At 35.4% G+C, this 12,446-nt stretch overlaps 1 protein-coding gene across 4 annotated transcripts in view; it reads right to left on the bottom strand.

Moving 5' to 3' along the window:
• Positions 1–12,446, bottom strand: part of LOC115294286 (ankyrin repeat and KH domain-containing protein 1) — a 122,198-nt gene that overhangs the window by 77,917 nt on the left and 31,835 nt on the right. For all 4 annotated transcript variants that reach the window (XM_029942052.1, XM_029942054.1, XM_029942053.1 and 1 more), the window contains exons 3-7: positions 9,831–9,987; positions 8,367–8,514; positions 7,504–7,651; positions 4,963–5,196; positions 2,509–2,603 (exon numbers count right to left, since the gene is read on the bottom strand). In XM_029942052.1, the coding sequence (XP_029797912.1) occupies positions 2,509–2,603; positions 4,963–5,196; positions 7,504–7,651; positions 8,367–8,514; positions 9,831–9,987 (782 nt within the window). The remainder of the gene's footprint in view (positions 1–2,508; positions 2,604–4,962; positions 5,197–7,503; positions 7,652–8,366; positions 8,515–9,830; positions 9,988–12,446) is intronic.

The raw sequence follows: 12,446 nt of genomic DNA, 5'->3' as shown, positions 1-12,446 counted from the left end.
CCCCCACACTTCCTGATTTTAAAACATGTACAAACTTACAATAAATATAACATTTGGTACGGGCATAAAGACAGACATCTAGACAAAAGGAAGAGGAAAGATTTCAGAAAGAAACCCTTGCATATATGGCCAAATGATTTTTGACAAGGGTGTTAAGACCATTCAATTAAGGAAGGACAGTTTTTTTAACAAATGATTCTGGGAAAACTATATATCCAGATGCAAATGAATGAAGTTGGAGCATTACCTAACACCATATACAAAAATTAACTCAAAAAGGATCAAAAACCTAACACTATAAAACTGTTAGAAGAAAACACAGGACAAAACTTCATGACATTGGATTTGGCAATGATTTTTTGGATATGATACCAAGTGCATAGGCAACAAAAGAAAAAATAAATTGGATTTCATTAAATTAAAAACTTTTATATACAGGGGCACTTGGGTGGCTCAGTCATTTAAGGGTCGAACTCGTGATTTCAGCTCAGATCAGGTTCTCACAGATCACAGGACTAAGCCCTACATTGGGCTCTGCACTGTCAGTATGCTTGGGGTTCTCTTCCCCCCCTGCCCCTTCCCTGCACTCACTCTCAAAATAAATAAATAAACTTTAAAATAAATTAATTAATTAATTTAAACTTTTATATATAAAAGGACACTATTAAATAGAATAAAAAGACAACCAACAGAATAAGAGAAAATATTTGGGTATATTTATAATGGGTATAGAGATTAATATCCAGAATATATAAAGAAATTCTAAAACTCAAAAACCAAAAACAACCAACCTAATTCAAGAAGAGGCAAAGGATCTGAATAGACATTTCAACAAAGAAGATATACAAATGGCCAATAAGCAGATGAAAAGATGATCAACGTCACTATCAATAGGGGAATGCACATCAAAACCACAATGGGATACCATCTCACAACCATTAGGATGGCTACTATCAAAAAACTCCCAGAAAATAACAAGTGTTAGTAAGAATATGGAGGAATTGGAACCTCTGTACACTGTTTGTAGAAATGTAAAACTGGTAAAACCACTGTGGAAAAAGAGTTTGGTAGTAATTCCTCAAAAAATTAAAAATAGAAATACCATATGACCAAGCAATACCACTTGATCAGATATTTGTACAGATATGTTCAAAGCAGCACTATACACAATAACTAAAGCACGGAAGCAACCCAAGTGCCCACCATAGGATGAATGAATAAGCAAAATATCTTACATACATACAATGAAACATTATGCAAACTTTAAAAAGTAAGGAAATTCTGACACATGCTACAACATGGATGAATCTTGAGGAAAAATATACCAAGTGAAATAAGGCAGTCATAAAAAGACAAATCCTGTAAGATTCCTCTTTTTTAAATTAATTAATTACAGTAAAACCTTGGATTGCAAGTAACTTGTTCTGCATGTGTCCCACAAGATGAGCAAACATTTCTAATCAATTTTAACTTGATAAACGAGCAATGTCTTACAATACGAGTAGTATGTGATGCCAAACATCACATGATCACAACTGAGTTCTCTCTCTCTCTCAAAATAAATAATAAATAAACATTAAAAGTGCCTCCCCTCACAAAAAATAAAAATAAATAAAAGTGTCTCCCACAATTAACCAGTTCATCCAGGCTCTGGACCACCAAACAGCTACTCAACTGCTTAAGCTGGCCCATAAGTACAGAGCAGAGATAAAGCAAGAGGAAAGAAGGGAGATTGTTGATCTGGTCTGAGAAGAAAGCTGCAGGGAAAGGGGATGTCCCCACTAAGAGGCCAACTGTCCTTCAAGCTGTGGTTAGTACTACCACCATCTTAATAGAAAATAAGAAGCTTCAGTTGGTAGTGACGGAACATGATGTGGATCCCACTGAGCTGACTGTCTTCCTGCCTGCCCTGTGTCTTAAGACACACTGTATTATCAAGGGGAAGGTCCAGGTTGGGGTATCTGGCCCACAGAAAGACCTGTACCACCTCTGACTTCACACAGGTTAACCTGGAAGACAAAGGAGCTCTGGAAGACAAAGGAGCTCTGGCTAAGCTGGTGGAAGCTATCAGGATCAATTACAATGACAGATATGATGAGATCCACTGTCACTGGGGAAGCAATGTGCAGGGTCCCAAGTCAGTGGCTCGCATTGCCAAATTGGTAAAAGGAAAGGATAAATAACTGGCCACCAAAATGGGCTAAATGTATGCTGTTGAATTTTCTGTACATAAATGCTGGGGTACCTGGGTGGCTCAGTCGGTTTAGCGTCCTACTTCAGCTCAGGTCCTGATCTCACAGTTCCTGAGTTTAAGCTCCACACTGGGCTCTGTGCTGTTAGCATCAAGCCCCTTCCGATCCTGTCTGCCCCTCTCTCTGCCCTCCCCTCCCCCTCGAAAATAAACAATAAAAAAAGTTCTCTTCCAAAACAAACAGAAACAAAACCAAAGATTAAATAAAACATTGTTTTTCAATAATGTCATTTCAAGTAAGCGCAATTTAAAATTACCATGCAAGCCTCCATTAAGGCTGTGTGCATCTCATCTGTTTTGTGCTCTTGGTCTGCACCAGCATCAAGAAGGAAGCGAACCATATCCAAATGGCCTTAAAAAAAAAAGAATGCAAATTTTAAAATTGTATTTCTAAAGAACTGAGTATTAATTTAATACATAAGTATTAAAATGAGGAATCATTTTCTTTCAGGTATCTATTCATTCAATAAAGCAATGACACTTTTAAAAAGCCAATCCAAAATAATAAGCAGGCTCTCGTCAAGGTATCTAGGTTTTAAAGATTGAATTAGTCCAAAGCACATAATTCAAGTTAAATAAAGCAATAATACTAATTCTTTGATTTAATCTATATAAATTATTTATCAAACTATCAAATCAAAACACTGAAATCAAATAAAATGCCAGGTAAAGTATCTGTGCATCATATTTTTCATAAAAACAGCATTAACATGATGACCATAAACTCACTGTGGAAATGAACAGGCATAGAAAACTCCTTTCAAAATAATTTCAACCCACTGGATACATTTAATTTATAAAAAGGCTTAATAGTCAGCAAGAAAAAGACAAACACTCCAGTAGAAAAATGGATGAAGGACATGAAATGGTTATTAAAAAAGAAACGCAAATGAATACTAAACTGAAAAAAATATTAAATCTTCCTATTAAACAAATGCAAATTAAAATGAGACACCATTTTCTATTATCAAAATGGCAAATATTAAAAAGAATGATAATACCCAGTGTTGGTGAGGGTGTAGGGTGGGATAAAGGGCACTCTCAAACACTGCTGGTGGGAGTGTAAATTGGTTCAACCTTTCTAGAAGGCAATTTGGCAATATGTATCAAAAGCCTTAAAAATGTCCATACCCTTTGACCCAGCAATTCCACTTCCAGGAATTTATCCTAAGGAAATAATCAGAGATTAGGCAAAGATGTCTACACAAGGATGTTATTACAGTGTTTTTAATAATAGTGAAAAACTGGGAACAATGCAAGTGTCCAACAATAGGCATTATGGTGCATCCATTTGAAGTATTTGCAAAGACTACTAGTTCCTTGCTCAGTACCCACTCTTTCAGTCTTCCTTAATGATAGAACTTTGATTTTAACTGAATGGCAACATGCCTGACTAAAGGACTACATTTCCCAGCTTCCCTTGCTATGTGTAGCCAATGAGATGTAGTGGGAGCTATAAAGCAGAACTTCTATGAAGATTCCGTAAAGGTAGTTTGCTAAATTGAAAGACACTCCCCATTTTGCCCTTACCCTCTTCAGCCTTCCTAGAATATGGGTTGCTGGGGCTCTAGCTACCATCTTGGATTGTAGGTAACTTTGAGGATAGAAACCACAAACTAGAAAGGTAGAGCAGAAAAACAGAATTCCGAGATCTTGATAGCAGTGGAACTGTTGCTATACTAGCACTAGACAGCCTACCCTGGGGTTTGATTTATGTAAAAAAGAAAAAGTTTCTCTTTTGTTCAAATGATTATTAATTTAGGTTTTGTAACATATGCAGCCAAACCCACTCCTGAAATAGTGAAGTATGTGTGACCACCAAAAGTTGTGTTAGAAAAATATTTCTTGAGATGGGAAATGTTCATGATATATTGCTAAATAAAATAAGCACACTACAAAATAGTTAAGTTTAGTTTAAAAATTATACATATATTTGCTTATATATACATATAAATGCTTAAAAACACACTGGAAGTAAATACACTAAAATACTGTTTACATGCTTTCATCTTTAGGGGGTAATGTTACATGTCATTGCAAAATTTCTTTTCCTTACCCTATTCTGTGTTTTTCAAGTTTTCTGTATCAACTGTGACTTATTACTATTACTATTATCTGAGCATGCTTTATTTTTGAAATAACAATCAGAAAAATCATATAAAACAAAAGTTATTAAATAATGGAAACTTTTAAGTTTTATGCTATAATTTTTCATTGACTTCATAGCTACATGAACAAATAGAAATTAAAATAATAAAGAAACACTATGAAATTATACTTTATGAAATACAGGCTAAAATGGATTTTCTATATTATCTCTTATAAGCTAGATAATTAGACAGCACGGGGAGAACCTAAGTAATATAAAATTAATACAAATACTTAATCCTTGGGGCACTTATGTGGCTCAGACAGTTGAGGGTCCCAACTCTTGATTTCATCCTAGGTCATCATCTCAGGTTCATGACATCGAGCCCTACAGTGGGCTCCGCACTGACAACATGGAGCCTGCTCGGGATTCCCTCTCTCCCTCTCTCTCTCTCCCTCTCTCTCTTTCTCTGTCCCCCCCCCCACTTTTGCACATGCACATGCATGTGCTCTCTATCTTTTCTCTCAAAATAAACATTACAAAAAACCTCAATACTCAAATATTTAAATATTCAAAGTTGATATAAAAAAGATATATAGATATTCAAATATAGAGAGAGTACCTTTGTAGCATGCAAGGGTAAGAGCACTTTCTTTGAATTCATTAGAATGAGTGTTGATGCCTGCCCCATGATCCAGAAGAACTCTTGCAACTTCCACATGACCTGCACTGGCTGCTTCCATTAAGGGGGTATGTCCATTTTCATTATGATCTTCTATATTTGCACCTTCATTAAGTAGCACTTTCACAATGTCAACAAATCCTCCAGCACAGGCATAAGTCAGTGCAGTATTTCCTAACAAAAACCGTAAAAAGATATAAAATTACGATAAAATGGAGACAAATGTAAGTGTGCCATGCTCTAGTTCTACCTCTTCAATTCCTTTATGTAAACCACTAAAATGATCACCTCATGGTTTTTTTGTCTATTGGTTAGAAGTAGCATCATAATATTCATACTAATTAAAAGATTTATTATTATAAACAGGCCAATTTACTTCTCTTCCTACTAAAGACAGGTATCAGATGGAAAATGTACCTAAAACAATGAACTGTCTTATGAATAACCAGGCATAAAGGAAAGGTAAAAGAAAATTAAGAAATGAATATACATAGAAAAAATGTTAAATATTTCTAAACTGTGCAATACTGAAAGAACAGGAATCATTCTGAATGATACATAGAATATTTTTTAAATAATTTATTTTTTAATTTATATCCAAGTTAGTTAGCATATAGTGCAACAATGATTTCAGGAGTAGATTGCTTTATGTATGTCCCTTATGCCTTTAGTCCATCCCCCCTCCCACCACCCCTCTAGGAACCCTGTTTGTTCACTATATTTAAGAGTCTCTTATGTTTTATCTGATACATAGAATATTTAAGATAAAAATACACTGAAAGGGATGTTTTTAAAAAATGACACTTAATCTTCCTTGACAAGCAAATGAAGTAGGAAGATAAAAATCCCCCTCAGCAAAACTCCTTCAAAAGAAAAATTTCTTTAAAAGGTCATTATTCCTTGATTTGCCACTTATTCTTTCCTGCTTTTATTTTGAGGATTCTTACTTATTGGAGGGGGTAAGGGAAGTGGTTTAACTATCCAACAGTATGAGACTGAAGAAGACTGTTTTAAAGATTCAGCAAGAAAAGTATTATTTCAGAACCAAATGTGTTCAGAATTCAACTGTTCAACACATTAAGCATATTACTATCATTACAACTAAGACAAAGGGGTCAGCAAGATGGTCTACAACTCCTTCTAGGAAGTCTTGCTCATTTTATTATTTTGTTAAGTTTACTTATTTATTTATTTTGAGAGAGAGAGAGAGAGAGAGAGAGTACATGTGTGAGAGCAAACGCAAGCAGGTGAGAGGGAGAGAGAATCCCAAGCAGGCTCTACACTGTCAACACACAGCTGGGCATGGGGCTCCGTCTCATGAACCATGAGGTCATGACCTGAGCCGAGACCAAGAGTCAGAAGCTTGACTCACTGAGCCACCCAGGCACCCTGCCTAATTTATTTTTAAAATGAGCAAGACTTCCTAAGGGCTTCCTCTTCACTGTTAGTGCAGGGCCTGCTTGTATTCTCTCTTCCCCTCTCTCTCTGCCCCTCTTGCTTTGCTTGTACCCTTGAGCTCTCTCAAGATAAACTTTTAAAAATCTTTTTAAAAAAATAAACAAAAATAAATTAGGCTACATTTAATATTCACTTAATGATATGGAACAATGATATGCTTTCATTATGCGTATTTTTAAAAATCATGTTTTTGGGGAACCTGGGTGGCTCAATTGGTTGAGCGTCCGGTTTTGGCTCAGGTCATGATCTCATGGTTTGTGGGTTCAAGCCCCATATCATATGGCTCTGTGCTGACAGCTCAGAGCCTGGAGCCTTCTTCAGATTCTAAGTCTTTCTTTCTCTCAGCCCCTCACCTGCTCATGCTCTGTCTCTCTCTCTCTCTCTCTCTCTCTCTCTCAAGAATAAGTAAACATTAAAAATTAAAAAAAAAATTATCTTAAAAAAATCATGTTGTTGCCTCACTAAATGCAAGAATCTTACTAAAATTATGCTTATAACTCAAGACACATTGACCAAGACTCCTCTTGTTGTGTATCTGGGAAACACAAATAACTAAAAGAACAGCCCTTACTAGAATAGCTTTCATTCTGCCACAAGAAAATCTTAATAGTAAATGCAATTCTGAACACTTAATGCATTCAGTATGCCTGACATGAAAAACCCCACAGGGTACATAATCTCAGGTTAATCTATAATCTAAAGTCAAGAGAATTAGATTTAAATGAGATAAAGAATTATAAGAGATACAGTCCATAATTTTGCCTCTTTATAGGTTACCTGTCATTACAGCAAAAAAGAAACTGTCCCCAGCAGAAAAACCGTTACTCTTAGGCAAACAGGATCTCAGTCTTTTGATGATATCAAATTAATTAATATTTTACTCAGAGATCCTAAATAATGGCTAAGATTTTTCTGTAGGTTCACAACTGTTTCCCAGATGTAAAAATCAAATTTTTACCTCTCAGGTTCTAATTAAATATATCAATTTACTTTCTTCAAATTAACACCTCACTTTCTACTTACCTGTTGCTGACTGGGAGTTGACATCTGCATCATGAAGAAGTAATAATTTCACAATATCTAAATAACCTCCACTGGATGCTGCCATTAGGGGAGTTATATCTCCTTTATTCCCTCGATCTTCAACATTAGCATGCATAGCAAGCAACACCTTTAAAACACATATACACACAGAGAGAAATGTCAATTCTTACTATTAATAGTACTTCTAGAGAATACACTGAATCTGGAAAGATATTCTTTTATAGTGGGGTTGAGGAAAAATAAAAAATAACTATCTTTAGGGAAAATATGCCAGTGGTCACCACTTAACACACAAAGTTAGGTGTTGTTTTTTGCAATTCCATTACATATTAATCTTCACGTAGAGGAGGTAATCACACTAGCCATCCTATTATAAAATGTTAAATGCTCTTGTCAAGGATTTGTGTGATGCTTGGGATTATCTGGTAAGAAAACAGCAAAACTATACTCCCAAGACAGAAACTATCTGATAAACACATGGGTATTTCCCAATACTGCTAAAACAGACAAAAATATTAAAAGAATTGACGTAATCTGGATGAAATAAAAATAAATCACGACTTTCCATTATAGCTGTGTATTATTTCTAAAGAAAGTTTTAAAATATTACTATTATTTCTACACATTTCTTATTCATTAGGAATAGTTCTGAGGAAGTGGCAGAAAAATGGACCATGCCCAATTGTGTGTGTAGGCAACAAAATTAATTATGTTCCAGTTCCTATTTTACCTACTGCCCAAAAGGAAAGAATGTGGCCTCTAGTTATAATTTCTTTTATTGGTGATTTAAAAAAAATTAAATCCTTCCATAATTTCAATCATTCAAGATAATTTCTGCTTACTTGTGCTAATTCATAATACCCTGCTGAACAAGCCAAACACAGCAGACTTTCTCCTTCTTCTGTATGTTCATTTACACTTCTGCCTTCATCTAGCAATTTACGAACAGCATTCACATCCCCATCTGAACAAGCTTCTGCCAGACTACGACTGAAAACAAAACCATCAACAATTAACCAACACAGAAGGACTCAGAACCTATGATAATAAATTACATTAAATAAAAAGAGTCATACATAGAAAAATGTTAATATGGTAAGGAAAAAAGTTATATGAACATTTTGTGTGCTGAGCATCTTGTTTGCAATACTAATTATTCATGTATGCCAACCAAGCCAGAAAAGCAATAAGTGAATATGAAAACAGCTGTCATTTTTATTTTTCAAAATGTTCTAACATATTGTCATATTAAGTTTTAAATAAAGTACATGCACAAGTTTTTAAACTCTAGAATGTAATAATTCCCAAAGACATTTGGGATATGATTCCATGGCTTAAATTTTATTTGATAACAGAAGGTGCAATCTATGTAAAAATTTTACTACAGAATGTTTAACAAAATCAGGGAGCCTGGCTGGCTCAGTCAGTAGAGCATGCAACTCTTAATCTCAGGATTGTGAGTTCAAGCCCCATGTTGGATAGCGAGGTTACTTAAAACAACAACAAAAAGCCCCAAAACTTAAAAAAAAAAAAAAAGAGGGGGGCCTGGGTGGTTCAGTTGGTTAAGCATCCAACTTCTGCTCAAGTCATGGTCTCATGGTTTGTGGGGCCAAGCCCCACCTCAGGTTCTGTGCTGGAAGCTCAGAGCCTGGAGCCTGCTTTGGATTCTAGGTCTCCCTCTTTCTCTGCTTCTCCCCTGCTCATATTCTGTCTCTCTCCCTCTCTCAAAATGAATAAACTTTAAAAAATAAAAGAAATCAACAAATCTCAAACTTTATTATACATACAAATCACCTATGTTTCTTGTTAAAATGCAGATTCTGAATCAGTAGCTCTGAGGTGAGGTCTGGAATTCGGCATTTCTAATGAGCTCTAAGGTGCTGATGCTGTTAGTTATGGATCATATTTGAGTAGCAAGCACCTGGATTAGAGCAACCTATTTCATTTATTATTACTCAAGTAGTCAGTTTAGAGTTTATTAGGATAATTGTTAGAGTAAGTAACTTCCTTAGAAATAGAATTTAGACCTTTACTCACTTTGGATTTCTCACAGACTCTAGTATATTCATTCCACAAGAATGCTCAATGAATATGAGTAGAATGCAAGAATAAAAATATAATATCTATTTTCATATCCATATAATATTTATATTGTATATCTACTTAAAATATAATAGCCATTCTAATAACCATTTAACTGAAGTTTATGATCCCCTCCAAAAGATATACTTAACCAAAATTTGTTACTTCCCCAAGGTCCATTCCAGAAAATGTCTAATATCCAGAAGAATTCATCATACACATACGTGTCTACTTGTCCTGTGTTGTGGCTGTTTTCTGCTCTCATTCGGGTCAGTGCAGCAGCAGCTTCATCTAGTGCACAACTTACTGATGATGTCAGTCTCCGGAGTACCTCAGGATCTGCAAAAGCTTTACCATCAGCAGTTGACAATTTGCCAATTCCTTCAGCGTGCATCAATCAATCAGGTAGCACAGGGAAAGAAAAAACATAAAGTGCAAACTGTAATTACATTTCTAAACACTACTATCTGAGGCAAAAACAGCATAGCCTCCATAGATAAGGTTGACAATCAGAACATTAGGTCAATATCAATTTTGCCACTAATGTCAAAAGGCCATCACATAACTGCCAGTTACACGTGATATTAATTTGTTCCCTATCTAACTCCAAATGTAACTTAACATGAAGCTCATTGAGGAAAATAAAAGTTCTTTCAAAATATATAGTCATACTGTAAGATAACTAGTATAAGATTATATTTATCTATACTATTTTCAGTAGTAATGAAGGGGATATTCTGCACTATTAGAACAAACAATCCAACAGTTTCTCCCTTTGATTGAATAGCCACCTAGAACCATCTTCTAGGATAACAATGTAAATTGAAGTAAGTTCATTCTTATATTTATTATGTGCTTATGATGTGCCTGACACTAGAAAGACAAAAAGGGATAAGGCATAGTTTCAGTCCTTACAGAGCTCAGAGTCTAGTAGGACTATTACGTGTCTACATTGCTGATAAATCTTTTTGTCTAGATTCAGTGAGGAATCAGTTACAACTGTAACAGAAAACTTTGATGATAATATCATTGCCTGATCACTGCTGACAATGAGAGAAAAACAGTCAACGAAGTTTTGGAGAACAATAACAAGGAAAGAAAGAAGACAGAGAATATATTAGGATGCCATACAAATTACAACAGTATGAAATCTGCACAGAAGCAGATAATTATATCAAGGATATACAAGAGATGGGGTCCCTGGGTGGCTCAGTTGGTTGAGTGTCTAACTCTTGATTTCAGCTCAGGTAATGATTTCACAGTTCGTGAGTTTGAGCCCCACATTGGGTTCTGCACTGACAGTGTGGAGTCAGCTTGGGATTCTCTCTCATTCCCTCTCTCTCTGCCTCCTCTCTACATGCATACATGCGCATGCTCTTTCTCTCTCTCTCAAAATAAATAAACAAACTTAAAAAAAAGACCCTACTTCATTTGTAAATTGACATTTCAAACCAAAGGAGATGGGAGCGCTTATTTCAAAAACACTGTTCAGAAACTGGTTATCATTTGAAAATTAGGAAGGATCTCTAATTCACCCCATTCACACAAATAAATACCAGGTAGACTGAACATTTAAATGTGTAACATAAAGACTGAGAAGTACTATTATACTACATGGTATTTTGCTAATGCTGATGTAGAGGAGGCTCTTCTAAGCATGAGTCCAAATCCCAAAAGCCATGAAATAAAAGGTTAATACATATGATAATAAATTTTTAATTTCAATAAAAATGTCTATATAATTAAGCACACCATAAAAACAGAAAAAATTAATATCCAGTAAACTTATATCATCATTTATAAATAACTACCAAGCAACTTACTGATATTAAGTGAATATAAATATGAAGTTGACAAAAAAAAAAATGACTGAGGTGTAAGGTCCTCTACAACTGTTAATGTAGGGGCGCCTAGGTGGCTCAGTTGGTTAAGTGTCTGGCTTCAGCTCAGGTCATGATCTCACGGTTCGTGGGTTCAAGCCCCACGTCGGGCTCTGTGCTGACAGCTCACAGCCTGGAGCCTGCTTCAGATTCTGCTTCAGATTCTGCATCTGCCTCTCTCTCTCTGGCCCTCCCCTGCTCACACTGTCTCTCTCTGTCTCTCAAAAATAAATTAAAAAGTTAAAAAAAAATTTAAAGCCATTAATGTATACTGGTACAAAGTTGGCAGGGTAGGAGCAAATTTGACAAGTTATCAAAATTCAAAAAATTATTTTAATGTTTATTCATTTTGAGAGAGAGAGAGAGAGCGAAAGAGAGAGAGAAAGCATAAGCAGGAGAGGGGCACAGAGAAGGACCCACAGAATCCCAAGCAGACTGCACCCTCAGAGCAGGGATCAATGTGGCGTGCAAACTCACAAACTGTGATATCAAATATCAAGGGTCTGATGCTTAACCAACTGCCACACAAGTACCCCTTTCATTTTTTATATATAATTTTTAATGTAGTTATCAAAATTTTATGGTAAACATACTTTCACACAGTGATACCATTGTCTAATAATTTGTCCTATTAAGATACTTGCACAAATAAGAAAAGTTATATATGAATATCAACTGCATCATTATTTGTAACATTGGAAAATCACCTAAATACCCCTCAATAAGGAACTGGTAAAATAAATTATGGCATATCTAAGCAAGAAAATATTATCTCATCCTTTAAAAAAGAGGAAAGTGGGGCATTTGCAATTCATAAAATAGATCCCTGCGATGGGCTCTGTGCTGACAGCCTATTTGGGATTCTTTCTCTCTCTCCTTCTCTCTCTGCCCTTCTCCCGCTCATTCTTTCTCTCTCTCTCTCTCCCCCAAAATGAGAAAAAGAGAGAGAGAGAGAGATAC

Source organism: Suricata suricatta, chromosome 6 (assembly GCF_006229205.1).
Source record: "Suricata suricatta isolate VVHF042 chromosome 6, meerkat_22Aug2017_6uvM2_HiC, whole genome shotgun sequence".
NCBI lineage: Eukaryota > Metazoa > Chordata > Mammalia > Carnivora > Herpestidae > Suricata > Suricata suricatta.
The sequence above is the reverse complement of the archived record's forward strand: the minus strand, read 5'-3'. Positions and strand labels throughout refer to the sequence as shown.